At 35.1% G+C, this 15,088-nt stretch overlaps 1 protein-coding gene across 12 annotated transcripts in view; it reads left to right on the plus strand.

The window, feature by feature from the left end:
- The window catches only part of FAM184A (family with sequence similarity 184 member A), a 100,296-nt gene that overhangs the window by 47,034 nt on the left and 38,174 nt on the right, over positions 1–15,088 (plus strand). For all 12 annotated transcript variants that reach the window (XR_016020191.1, XM_074333503.2, XM_019740984.3 and 9 more), the window contains 3 exons: positions 8,863–9,024; positions 12,048–12,169; positions 12,640–12,790. Coding sequence is in view for 11 of the 12 variants with exons in the window: in XM_074333503.2 (XP_074189604.1) it covers positions 8,863–9,024; positions 12,048–12,169; positions 12,640–12,790 (435 nt within the window). In the remaining variant the exon portion in view is untranslated. The remainder of the gene's footprint in view (positions 1–8,862; positions 9,025–12,047; positions 12,170–12,639; positions 12,791–15,088) is intronic.

Consider the following 15,088-nt stretch of genomic DNA (forward strand, 5'->3'; position numbering starts at 1 on the left):
ATTGATGTTGATTTTTCTGCATCTATTGAGATTATACTTTTTTAAATTTGTTAATGTGGTACCTTATATTTAATCAATTTTCTAATGTTACATCAAAGTTGGATTTCTAGAATAAGTCCTAATTAGTCATGAAGTATTAGATATATCTTTTTTATATAATACTAGATTTAGTTTCTTAATATTCATTTTAGGATTTTTGAGCCTAGGCTTAGGTAAGATTGTAATTTTCCTTTTTTACACCATCCTTCTCTGATTTTGGAATTGAGGTTTTACTAGTCTCATAAAATGAAGTAGGACTTATTCCCTTTTCTGTTCTCTGGAAGAGTTATGTGAGATTGAAATGCTTTTTAACCTTAATTGCTCTGGGTAGAAATTGTGGTTTGTATGAAAAACATTTTTGAAACGTCTTAAGGCTAGCATTGTACCTTGCACATGAAAGAAATTTAATGATCTGGGTATCCAGTTGTTTAATGTAATGTAGTCTGTGTGCCTGTTTATTAAACTGAGATTTGAGCCATTTTCTTCAAGAATTCTGTATTCTTTTTGACTTTTATCTTCTTGGTAAGTTATGAAAAACTTGTAATGGTGGATTTGTTTATTCTTAGTCTGTCAATTTTTGCTTTGTATGTTTAGAGGCTTTGTTGTGTACATACAAATATAAAATTGTTGTAGCTTCTTAATGAATCATACTTTTTTGGCTTAGTTTGTTTTGTCTGATGCTGTATAACCAGCTTTCCTTTAGTTTGATATGACTGGTGTATCTTTTTCCATACACTGACTTTCTGTTTTTCTGCATTCTTATGTTTATGTGTGCCTCTTGCCAACCACATATAGCTGCATTTTTTAAAAAAAACTAGTCTGACGTTTTTGCCTTTTAAATAGAAGAGTTTATTCCATTTACATTTATTGGCTGAGAAGTAGAAACACCGATGGAAAGACAGAAGGAAAGAATTAGGGATACTTCATAAGCAGAGCGGTTGTTTTAGGGAAAAAAAAATTAAAGAATGTACTATCTTTATAAGTTGATGGATCTTGATATCAACCCTTACAAGTGATACAGCCTTAATATATAAGTATGTCAAGTATGGATTTAGATGATAAATTGATGATTGCCAGAATCATAATAGGATATTAAGGGAAGCTAGTGAGTCTAAAATCTTAGGTGGAGGATAACCCTGTTTTCCTATGAAATATTATTTGAGATCACCTTCAAAGACAAAGTACTAGACTGAATGGCCGATAAATCTGACTGTTATGGTCTTTCTAAATGTTCTTATAACATTTAAGTTGTAGATTTTCTTCTGGACGTAAACTTTTTAAATACGTATATACCCTGTTTCCCCAAAAATATGACCTAGCCGGATAATCAGCTCTAATGCCTCTTTTGGAGCAAAAATTGTACCAGGTCTTATGTTAATTTTTGCTCCAAAAGGCTCATTAGAGCTGATTGTCCAGCTAGGTCTTATATTCGGGGAAACACGCTATATATTTCAGTACTTTGTTAAAAATGTTTAGATTTATTATCAAATGTTATATTACAGTTGATATTCTCCCTGACACATGGTAGCAGATCAGTAAATATTTGTGAATGAAATATATGTTGAGTGCGTGAAACTAAATCAACTTCCTATAAATAAATAAGAGTATTAGTTTTCTGTTGCTATGTGACAAATTATCACAAAACTTAGTGGCTTAAAATAACACGTTTATTATCTCGCAATTTTGTGGGTCAGAAGTCCAAGTATGGGTTAGCTGGATTCTCTGCTCAGGATTTCACAAGGCTAAAATCAAGGTGACAGCCAAGGCTGCAGTCCCATGTGTGTTGCAGGGTTTCCTTTCCAGCTTATTGGTTGTGGTCAGAATTCATTTCCTTGTGGCTGTATGACTGAGGTCCCTCCCCATTTTCTTGCTAGGTGTTAGCCAGAAACTGCTCTCAGCTCCTAGAAGCCTTCCTCAAGCCCTTGCTACATGGCTGCCTCCTTTCATAACATAGCAGTTTACTCTTTCAATGCTAGCAGGAAAACCTCTGTGGCTGCAAATTTCTGTCACTTCTGTTAGGGGCTCACCTGATTAGATCAGGCTCAACCAGAATAGTCTCCCTTTTAATTAAAGTCAACTACTCAAGCAGTGATTGAGTCTTTAACTCTATTCCGGGATCTGTAATTACATCATTCAGAGTCACTGGTAGGTACTAAAATTTCTTAGTGTTGCTGTTTATGAAGTTAATAATAATAAAATAAAAAAAACTAAGAATATGAGGAATGTTTTTAAAATTCCCGATTTTCTAATGGCATTTAAAATCTGTATGTGCATTTTAATCCAGTTGTAATCTGTACTCAGAAGTGCTATGGTACTTGATTTATAAAACTTTATTCCATGTAATATTTTCATTTATTAACTTTGTCTACATGTTACGGTAGTCATTTAAAAATACTCATAGTGTTTCATCATATGTCTTTACCATAGCTGCTTAAACATTTTCTCTGTTAAGCATTTAATGTTTTGAAATTTTTTATCATAAATAATGATAATTTCAAGGAATTTCCCCTTCTACTTAACGGGAGGGGACTATCATGCAAAGACCTTGGCCAGAGTAGCAAGGTGGGGTTTTCCAAAAGCCTGTTTTGTGTCCTGATCACTGACCAAAGCTCATTTCAGCCGTGGGCCCGAGAAACCTAAGGAGCCAGGGGTATTAGAGAGGCCTTCTCTCAACCCTGCTTATCACGGTTTTGTTTTTACTGGTAAGTGGGTAAATTATCAGGTCTATACATACTTTTGTTCCTTTAAAAAATTGTCTTTTTGTCTAGCTCTTACCCTAAATTAAATCAATGGGCCATAGAGTAGAAATAATTTTATAGCTCATTATTTATTATTTGATTGATCTCCAGAAAAATTGGAGCTATAGAATCCAGTAACATCAGTAATATTTGTATATTTTTATGACTTAGTAAACATTTATTGACTGCATGTTATCTCTTAGGTAGTAGGGATAGTTTGACAAAATGTCAAGGAACTCATAATTTCAAGTGGCTGTTGTGATTCAGTGATAAATATATTTTTAGAGTCCAGAAGAAGGTCTCTGATTATAAGGGTTCATAAAAGCTCTGGAGAACATGATATTGGAGAATTGAAAAATATGATATAAATGATGGTCTTTGAAAGGCAGGTGTAATATATAATAGTAATAATGAAAGATAATATAGGTATGAGAGATAATGTAAGTACAGTCATATTGTTCACTGAGTTATAGTGTCTCAGTGAACCATAGAAAGTTCAATATCAGTGTCCCAGGGTCTCAACCTCAGCACTATTGACAATTTTGAGCCAGGTAATCCTTTAGGATATTTAGTAATATCCCTGGCCTCGCCACACTATATGCCAGTAGCATGCACCATCCCTTCCTCTCTAGTTGTAACAACCAAAAATGTCTCCAGACACTGTCTCTGGAGGCAATATTGATCCTGGTTGAGAACTCTTGCACTTGACCATAGGATACATATGGGCCTTGTCAAAAGATGTGGAAGAAAGGAAAGTTGAAGCTAAATGGTAACATACTCTTCTGACAGAGACTTACTTTGGAATTTATCCTGATGATGGAGTGATAGCAACAGAGTAGCAATTACCACATTGTCAGATGATGGTAGAAAAAGACTTACTCTGGTGGCTGTAGGAGGATGAATTGTGTGGGGAGGGGATTGGTAATTAGAGTTGGATAGATGACTTAAGATACTATTACATTAGTATAGGCAAGGGATGATTAGCATCCTGAGTAAGAAAGTAAAACTGGGAGTAGAGAGGATTATTCAAAGACAAAATTTATAGGACTTGATATAATGAGTGGTACAAAGTGACTCAAGTATTTGGACAGATAATGATGCCACTATTAGAATCCAAGATAGGAAGACAGGAGGAAAAATACATTGGGATGGCAAGACATTGAGTTGTGTGGATATGCTGACTTTGAGGTGATTGCAAGACATCTAGGCTGGAACTAAGAGAGTTCAAGATTGGAGCTAAAGATTAGGCAGCCCTCAAAGCCATTGAAATAGAAGAGCTCACCCAAGGGTAGCTGATGAGAATGGATCACTGACACAGAGGGCAACCAATATTGATTTTATAGAGCCAGGGAAAGAGATTGAGGAGATATCAGAAGCATAAGAACAAGGATTAAGGACATCAGGAGACCAGGACAGCAGATACTACTTATAAGAGGGCGAATGGCCTTACAGTGTTATATAGTGCTTAGAAGTCAGAGGAGGAAACCTGAAAAGGCTGTGCAATCAATAGTTCTCTGAGGCCTTTTCTACAGTTGCAATAGAAAAGGAGGATACAGCTAGAGTTAGTAGGTCTAATCTGAATCACAATGGATGACACTGCTCTTTTAAGACTATGTAACTAGAAAAGGAGAGGAAAATGAGGTTAGGTTCCTTCTTCAAACTTGTACCAAAAAAGTTCCACATGGACGAAGGATTAAAATGTAATATCGAATCATGAATATTTATATAAATAAAATATGAAAATACAGATGACAAACCTTAGCATGAAGAAGGCCTTTGGAAACATGATGGCAAAGTCATGAATTAAAAACACAATATTTGACCCTTTTCACGAAGGTGGCGCCGAAAGCAAAGAAGAAAGCCCCTGACACCCCCAAAGCTGAAGCCAAAGTAGAGCCTTTGAAGACAAAGCAGTGCTGAAAGGCATCCACAGCCACAAAAAAAGAAGACCCACACATCACTCACCTTCCAAAGGCCCAAGTCACTGCGGCTCTGAAGGCTGCCCAGATATTCCTGGGAAGAGCGCCCCCAGGAGAAACAAGTTTGACCATTATGCCATCAGCAAGTTCCACTAAGTACTGAGTCAGCCATGAAGAAGATAGAAGACAACATACTTGTGTTTATTGTGGATGGATGTCAAGGCCGACAAGCACCAGATCCAACAGGCTGTGAAGAAGCTCTACGACATTGACGTGGCCAAGGTCAGCACTCTGATCAGACCTGATGGAGAAAAGAAGACATATGTTGGACTGGCTCCTGACTATGATGGGTTGTATATTGCCAACAAAATTGGGATCATCTAAACTGAGTCCAGCTGACTAGTTCTAAATATAAATTAGTTTCACTAAAAAAAACCAAAACCCACAGAATATTTGTATTGTTAAAGCTAAAATTTCTGTATATCGAAACATACCGTAAGTAAAATTATGAGAGGAAAAATTGGGAGGGGAGGAGTAAGTGATTAGCAGATTATGAGTAACAAAAATTCATGTCTTTAATACCTTAAGAGTGTATAAAACAAGAAAAATAAGACAACCTGATTATTTTTAATAGGCTAAAGAAGAACATGAAAAAATTTTATCACTGTAATATAGAAACTGGAAATAAACTCAATGAGATTCTATTTCTAGTACCATAAAATTAACAATGATAAAATTAAGCGAGGCCATGAAGTGTTGATAAGGGTAAAGAAATAAGCACTCAAAGGAATATAAAATTGTACAAATTTCCTGGAAAGGAATTTAGCAGCATGTATAAAAGCCTTAAGATGGGCATGTCCTTTGATTCAGCAGTTTCATTTCTGTATACTTAACCTAAGCGAATAATTATAGATTGCTGATGAAATTTCAGCACTGTTTATAGTAGAAAATTTAGAAATGCATTTCCACAGAACTCTGTCTGCCTAGAGGAAGAGAAATCTTTTTCTAATTCACACATAAGCTTCTTTGCTCCTCTTTCCACGTTCTGGGGCTGCTAACCGGAGCTGAGGGGATTACCTTTTTCTGTTTAGAGGTGTCATGTGGCCTAGCGGCCACCCGGTACAATACAAGGTCAAGAAATTGAAGGTCCTTTTAGGACTTAAATACCTAAAGATTGAGATGAAAAGAGATTTTATTTCTTCTTTATTACTAGTAAGACTATATATGAACTTTTTCTGTTATTGACTCATTCATTTATTCAATAAATATTGAATGGCTACGAGGTACCAAAGCATGGTGTTAGGCACTATGGTTATAGTGGTGAATAAGTGAGATATGGTTCCTATTATCCTGGAGAGACACATATGGAAACCAGTAATTACAAGTCTGACGCATATTACAAAATGGTGATAGGTAATTAATGGGTTTGTCAGAAGAACAAACTGCAGAAAGCTTATGCAAAGGCCCTGAAGCCTGAAGAGTTTCTGGGAATTGGAGGGATGCCAGTGTAGATGGAGAGCTATGGCGACTATAATAATATTTATTTAGTTCTTACTATGTCCCAGGCATTGTTTTATATAGTCTTTCCTAAGTCCTCAAAATTTATGTAACTTGCCAAAGTCACATAATAAGTGGCTAGAGCCAGAATTCCAATCCAGGTGGTAAGATTTCAGAACTCATTTCCTAACCACGTGCCACTCTTCTTCCCAATGAGTATAAAGCCCAGGATGGTGAAGAGTTGTCAAGTTAAGGCTGGAGAGAGACAGGAGCTGTGCTGTAGAGGCCTTGAAAGTCCCACAAATGTTTTTGGGTGTTATCCTAAGGGAAACGGGAAGCATTTGGAAGATGCTCAGTAAAATATGTGGATGCTTGCTTGGGGGCGGGGCTTATGTTCATGTCCATGTTTGTACTTTATTAAAAAATGACTATGTTGCAAGGGAATGGATAAGAGAAGAACAAGCATGGATAGATGTTCCTGGAGAAACTTTCTACTTCTGCATTCCCTCAGTATGCACGTTCTCAAGGGTAATCTGAGTATTGATCTCTGTTGAAAAGCATGATAGAAATCCCAACTCAAACTGCCCTATAGAAATTTATTGAATCAAATAACTCAAGGGTAATGTTAGCATCAGACAACCGTATTGGTTTACATTTGGATGAATCATTTCAGTCTTGGAGTTTGGTTTGAAGCCCTACTGAGACCAATAGGGAAGCAGGGTGGATTCCCCAGATTACAAAAGGAGATTTTGATATTGGGAGACAACAGATGTGTTCTACACATACTCATTTTTATTCCATTTTAGAAAACAAACTTTAATCTGTTATTTTCATCACTTGTTATTTCCTTATTTAATTGGGCAGAATTTTAAAGTTTTTGCCTAAACAAACATATTTGTTCTGTCTCTAGATTCTTAGTTTCTTGAATAGACCCTCTCTTTAATTATTTATGTAGTAACCAATCCTGTTCTTTGTAAGTTTTTTCATGTATTGCATTTGTACATATAACTCTTATTTATCAGAAAATTTTCTGGTTTGTGGAAGAAAATTCTTCTCGTGTTGATAAATTTGGGTGTCCTTTCCTTATTGATTGGTACCTAATATTTATATGTTGCTTTCTAGTTGAACAATCTGTTCCCATTTATCCTTGAACTTAGTTATTATAATAACTCTGTGAGGTAGGTCTTATTACTTCTATTTTACAGAGACAAACCCAGAACTTGAAACTAGATTTTCTGCTGAGTTCAATATTCTTTCAAGCCGGTTATAACCACTTTCCTTACATTTATCCATTCACTACCATAATACACATTTATGGCAAGTAAGAGCAACAGAAAAAGTAGAGAAGATACAAGTAAGCAATATAGAATAGAGAAAGGGGACATAAACACGGTGACAGAGAACGTTTTAAAACATGTAAATGAAATGAATACTACATACAGATATGCCAGTAAATTTTTAAAATTAGGAAAAATATATCTTTGTATGAAAATTTAAATGTCTAAACTGACTCAAAGTAGTTGAACAACCTTACCAAACCAGTTATAACCATGAAAGAAATGAAATAGTCCAACAACACATATCCACAGAGGTAACTACGCCCAGAGCAGTTTAATGGATGAACTTTACTACATTTTCAAGAAACAGGTAAATCTTTACTATGAAAATATTTCGCAACACAAAGAAGATGGGAAGCTCCCCAGCTCATGTATTGAGGTTGCCATCCTTTTAAAGATATTAACAAGATCAAATGCTACCATCACCAGAATTGTTCAGCATGTACATGTATAGTATCAGCATATATTTGCATGGAAAGGAGACAGGAAGGCCACACGTGTAGGGAGGTGGGACGTGGGGAAAAGAGGCAATTATGGGTAAGAGGGGGCTGAAGAAGAATGTTCATAGTTTTATTTGTGATGCCTGTATTTATAGTGAGAAACATTCAGGTATTTGTAAATTACCAGTTTTAATTTTTGTCGTTTCAATAGGCTTGGCAGTTATATAAAAATGTAATTTTTATTTTATAGTATTTTTCTAGGTGACTTAAAGTACTTCATTTGCTGATTTTAGTTCTCATAATTTAAGGGTATGAATCTGCTTATTTAACAAATTACCTGTTAGCTCCTAATTTCAAGAGTTTATAAATTCAACTCAACTATTTCACGAGGCAACATTTTTATGGAAACATACAAATCGCAGCTTACTCTATGATACACTTCCCAGTTTATCAATATTGACCTACATCTGTCACCTTTATAAATAGCAGAACTGGGCTCAAATGAAATATGAGTGATTCAATTTTAAAGAGTAGTTTAAAAGTATTTTTATCAAAAAAAATTTTTTTCCTCAATCTTTATATAATCTTGCATCAATTCCTTTTTATAGGTATTTGATTATATGATAGAACCAGGAATTCTTTTTGTTAAACCAGAAGCTTGAGGTATATCCATTTATTTACATGGTTGTCATGAAAAAGGAAAATCATAAAGTCTTTTCAAAAAAACAACAGAAGAAGGCCATCATGATTATTTGAGTGCTTCTTCCAAATTCATCAAGAAAGATCCATTCAGTAAAATTACAACTAAAGAAAAGACTTTAAGAAAACAAGTGTGACTTGTTACTGACTACAGTGAGGTTAGGTGTATTAAAAGTACTTTGTTTACTTGCAGATTGGCTGCCTCCAAAATCTGGTAAAGAAAAGCGAACAAGGTCTGGGCTCTGCGGAAGGACTCATCGCTAGTCTTCAGGACTCCCAAGAAAGACTTCAAAATGAGCTTGACTTGACTAAAAGCAGACTGAAGGAGACAAAGGATGCTCTGTTAAATGTTGAGGTAATTTCATAATCTTGCTATAATCCAAACATCAACAAAGTAAAACTATAATTTAGTCACTTTGTTTAAATGTTATTGTAACTATCACATTGCATCTTGTAATTAGTATATGAGTTTCCTACGGCTGCCTTAACAAAGTACCTCAAACTGGATGACTTAAGACAGCAGGAATTTATTCTCTCACAGTTCTAGAAGCTGAAAGTCCAAAACCAAGGTGTTGTCAAGGCCAGTCTCCCTCTTAAACCTCTAAGGGAGGCTCCTTCCTTGCCTTTTCCAGCTCATGATAGCCCCAGGCATTCCTTGTATTGCGGCAGCGTAATTTCAATCTCTTCCTCTGTCTTTACATTCTTCCCGTGTCCTCACATCTTATAAGCACACCAGTCCTATTGGATTAAGGGCTGACCCTACTCCAGTATGAACGCATCTTAACTAATTATATCTGCACTGACCCTATTTCCAAATAAGGTCATATTATGAGGTGCTAAGGGATTAAGACTGCCACATATGTTTTGGGGACCCAATTCAACACGTAATAATTAGTATGCACAGTTCTTTTACTGGTAAGAGTTGGAACTCTCATGTATAGCAACTAAGTGATTCTCTGTGACTACAAATTTCAGAAAGGCTTTGTCTTCCCCTTTCCATTCTCAAGGAGCAGAGCAAATATTTAGACTGCCTTTGACAGTAGAGAAAAGAATCCATAAATCTAGGGAAATAGTAGCCAGGGACCTTTCTTTTTTTCGGAGAGGTGATTTAGAGTGTGGGCTTTGACGTCACATTGGTTGGGTATGAATTTGGGACCCACCACTCATTGTGTAGCTTCTGGCATGTTACTTATTCTAAGCCTCGATTTCCTCATTTGAACAGTGCAGGAGGGGTGGGGGATAATAATATACTTCACACCCCTCTTGTAATAATTAAATGAGATAAAATATTTATAGCACAGTGCTTAGCAAAATAGCGAGCACTCAGTAAATGTTGCCTTTTGGTTAATATTTCAAATTTTATTTTTTTAGCTGAGGATTGATGGTATTTCAAAAGTATGTAAACAAGAAACTTCAGTACTTTTAGCTTGTGTATGGTGCATATATATATATATATAAAATTCTACTTATATTTTATCTAAGGTATAATTATATTATATATATATAAAACTTTGAATACTAATTACATTCTATTTTTAAATTCTGTGGCAAAATAAACAGATTATTTGATTTTCTTTGAATCTTCTTTTCCTTCTGTTTACCTTTCCCTAGTGGCTATGTGATATGAGTGTTAATATGTAACAAAGAATAGGTTAGAATTAGAGTTAGTATATAGTATAATACACAACTTGATATATATAATTTTGGTGATAGCAAGCATATTGATTATAACCTCAATGTTAGCATTTTATGGCATAAAGCTAAATAAACTGTATTAAGAGGCATTTTTTCCATTGTCAAAAATAATAGGTAAATTATATCTTAAAGTAGTAAATATGGTGACAGAAATTATTGGGCATCATGGTGATCGTTTTGTACAGTATATAAATGTTGAATCACTATGTTGTACTCCTGAAACTAATATAATTATACTTCAATAAAAATATAAGGTAGTATAAACGTGTTTAAAAATCAACAGTTGAGATATTTCTAACGAATGTTGATAGAATATAAATTGCTTTGATATGGTACCATGTTTTGATATGGTACTATGTCCCTTGCTTGGCTACACACCTATTTCCTGCCTTCAGGGCATTTTATCCTGGTTGCCTTCCCCCGCCACCTCCCGATCCTGGCACTGAAAATTAAACTTATAGATTAATTTTGAGTTCTTTAAAGTCCTTGCTCATAGTTACATTGTTTTTTTCATCAAATAATAGAACATAATAAAAATTTTCAGGAAAACTCTATCAACTGTTCATTTTCTGTTGCTGCTGGACAGTTTTAATTGAGAAAATATAGGTGCTGCATCACAGTTTACCACAACTTTGGGTAAGTTCCTTAAGAACAAGGGTTTTGTTTTTTGTTTTTTTAAATCTCTTTTCCCACCCCAATAATGCCTAATAAAGTGCTTAGTATTCAGTAAAAGAAACACACTTAAGTAAGTCTATTCCATTTAATGCTACCTTTGGTGGAAACAGTAATTCTTAGAGGCAGAGTACTTAGTGAAAAGAACAGTTGGCTAAGATGGCCGAATTCAGTTTTCAGTACTTACTGCTTAATAGCCAGGTCAACAATGTAGAATGGCAGTTTCTACACTGACTTGCTTCTTTCCCGTTAATCTGGGATATACCCCTCAACAACTGCTACAACACATGACGTTAGCAAGTGGGTGATCCAGACAGAGTCATTGTGATAACAGAAGGAAGGACCGTCATCTGTTCTTCTCTTGTACCCTAAGAATAGCTACACTGCTGTCAGGGACTGATGGTTGCCAGTGTTGTCCAGAAAAGATCACCTCCAGCCCCAGGCTCCAGAGAGCCACTTGATTTATGCTAATCTGGAGGGATTTCATATATATCATATCATGTTACCATAACACTAAACACATGGACCACTGGCTTCAAGTTATATAATAAAAACATTCAGTAGCCTAAACTTCTCATAAGTATTTTAATCACAGTAGCTATAATGCTTAAGCTTTGAATAAACAGCATACTTTTGAATATGAATATGAATGCATTTGAATAACATGTCTATGTAATGTGTGTACATGTGAAGATCATTGAATAATGGATACCCATGATATGGAAGGTTCAGTTACGATTATTAACTATGTTGACTTTAAACTATTTAAAATAATTTTTAAAATTATAATCCTTAATAATAGACAATTTACACAAGGGCATTTAAAATATAAAATGTGTACCATATATTTTATTGTTAGAAAAATCTCAAGTAACTGTCATAGATAGCACTATTAATTACTGTGCTGTAAGAATTTAAAAGATATAGTACAAGCACTCTACTTATTTGAAATTACCAGCAGTCATTTTATTTTTGAAGACTAGTGTCCATTGAAAAGTTTTTGTTCTTCAGGGTGAACTAGAGCAAGAAAGGCAACAGCATGAAGAAACACTTGTCTCCATGAAAGAAGAAGAGAAGCTCAGAGTGGACAGAATGGCTCATGACTTAGAAATAAAATGGACTGAAAATCTTAAGTACATTCCTTTTTTTAACTTTGTAGTGTAATCTTATCAATACAGATGTACAGAAAATGTTTTACTATTCTATGACTTATATTGTCTTACTGTTAAAGACGTAGTAGCAGTATTTGTAATGAACTTTTCCCATGATTAGAAGCAGAGAAATTGGAATTTTTTTCTTGCTTGAATACAGATTACATTTTTCTGATTTCATTTCCTTGAATATAAAACAGGCCCAGTACTAATCCAAAGTCAGAAGACTTATTTGTTCTAGTACCTCTTCTGCCATTGATAAATTGATAAACCTGTGATCTTGGGTTAATTACCAATTTACTTTATAGTCCCTAACTATAAAATCAACTCTTATTCTGAGTTGACTTTTGAGGAGGATTAATTAAATGGTTAGGAAACATGTAAACAATTATACTACAGTTATTAAGAAAAACAATTATCTTTACCAATTAAATGCATTTGTTTTATTTTAGACAGGAGTGTTCTAAACTTCGTGAAGAGTTAAGGCTTCAACATGAAGAGGATAAGAAGTCAGCAATGTCTCAACTTTTGCAGTTAAAGGAACGAGAGAAAAATGCAGCCAGGGATTCATGGCAGAAGAAAGTAGAAGATCTCTTAAGCCAGGTAGTTAATAGTCTACATTATGAAGTTTCATTTTCCTGGACTTTCTTTAGCTAGGGAAGTATTATAAACCTGTGTGTTAATTCACTGTATTTTGTTATTTTTTCATAGGATAAACTTGAAAAAAATTTTTGAAGATCTAATTGGCTTTAAGTGATTCATGAATTGGGCAGCATCCCATCTTGCAACTAGAAGGGTGCTCCCTAAAATTTTTAAAATGTACAAAATCAAGGACAAAATTTATAAACTTCTGAATTGTGCTAAATGATTGTTATACATATAGTCCTAAATATTGAGAAAAATATACAGTTTTTTGGTTTAATATTTGAACTGAACACATTAAAGATTTTAAATTTAAAAATTACTTGCTTTTTGAAAGTATAAAATCTTTTTTTCAAGCCATTAGATATCATTTGGGCAACAGATGGTAAAATTGATGAATTATATCCTAATTGCCTAAAACCACTTACCAGAAGTGAGCAATTTACTTCCTTCTCACCAATAGGATATTGCCTGTTATGCTTCAAAATGACATAAACAAAAGGTGGTAGTATTTCTAATTTTGTCTTCTTATGTCATGCCTGCTTATTTCCAGAGCATTTATCACTATAATTAAAAGAATTTGCACATCTTCACTCATTTACACAACTTCTACATTTATGAATTCTTAGCATTCTTCTGCAAAGCCAGTAATTAAATAAGACTGACTGCATGAGTCACCAGATGATAAGCCAGTGCAGAACTTGGGCAAGAAGCAGCTCAGTAATTTAGTGCTAGAAATCCACCATTATCTTTCTACTTGTGATCATGATGAACTTCCGAATAAACAGGATTGACATTTTCTTAACTTGTTACATAGGTACATACATGTAGTGTCTTTCAAGAATACTAGGGTCCTGCCAATCTGGGTCTGGTATTTCATAATAATTTATAATGTTACTGAAAAAGGAATATACCTGTGTGTGTGTGTGTGTGTGTGTGTGTGTGTGTGTGTGTGTGTATGCTTTGTGAATAAACTTGAAACTCAGACAAAAGTAAGAATAAGGAAACAACAACCGTCACTAGAGGTTGGGCACCACTTAGGCACCTAGAAGGGCAGGTTTTACTGGATAGAGTGGTGCTGCTCCCGATTTTCAGTACCGAGGAAGATATAACTAGTTCAATTGTATGACTGTGAAAAATGTCCCTAAAGGTTTTCCTTGTTTTTCAATCAGAAAGAATTGAACTTAGATATTTTTTTTACTGGATTTGGCACCGTCAAGAGGGCCCACCACTTCTCCTACCTATTTTCTATTAAAGTATTTTATTCATTATTCTTTGATCTGTCTTGTATTCAATTGTCAGATTTCATCCATGCTTCTCTCTTCTTTCAATTTTTCTCCCTTCCTTCCTTCCTTCCTTCCTTCCTTCCTTCCTTCCTTCCTTCCTTCCTTCCTTCCTTCCTTTCTTTTTCTTTCTTTCTTTTTTTTGTCTCTTCTTCATTGTTCATTCCTGAGAGGACATAATGCTTTGCATCTTATTCTAGATTCATGTATTATAAAATAAATTATTATATATTGGCTCCAATTTTTGCCAGCTTTACAGAAAGAATTTTTAAATCAGTTTTCATGCAGATTAACCCTAACTATCAAGATAGCCAAGAATTAATTGCCCACAAAGGCAAAACTATTGTGTGCTGCTCTGGCATCAGGCCATTTCCGAAAATTACATCTTCCCGTCTCCCCACTTCTCAAATGTATAGGGCACACACATCACTGTAGATAAGCTGGATATAGCTTTTGCACTTCATCATTGTCTGCACCTGAAGAAAGTTCAGAAAATAACTGAGCAAAGGATTCACATTAAAGTAAATGTTGGTATTATGTTAGAAAGATTTCACTCTTTCCAGACGTATGAGGTGACAAAAAATTTTAGCAGCACGAGCAGTCTTTTCAATGGAACTTGGTAATGGACAAAGGACTCCTCCTTCTAGACCCTTTGGATCTTGTTCTCATGACTCTCTTGAATGGATTCCTAGAGCCTGTGCTCTGACATCTGCACTACCACTTTCCACTTGCTTGACTTGTGCTAAACCCTATTCCTCACACCCTCCACCCCCAGCCCTCACCCCTACAATCATTTCACTCCACTCACTGCTGTGGCCTCACTCATCCCTCTTAGCCCCCGCACTGCCAGCACCGCTCTGCACTTAGGGAAAGCAGACCTGGCTTGGGGGTTCAGTGATATTAAAGGAGTAAAAGCAGGAAATAGAATTTGAATCGCCAGGGCTTAGGCAGAAACATATATTATAAAAGATATCAG

This window comes from Rhinolophus sinicus, chromosome 2 (assembly GCF_057876585.1).
Source record: "Rhinolophus sinicus isolate RSI-liver-muscle chromosome 2, RSI-T2T, whole genome shotgun sequence".
Lineage (NCBI taxonomy): Eukaryota > Metazoa > Chordata > Mammalia > Chiroptera > Rhinolophidae > Rhinolophus > Rhinolophus sinicus.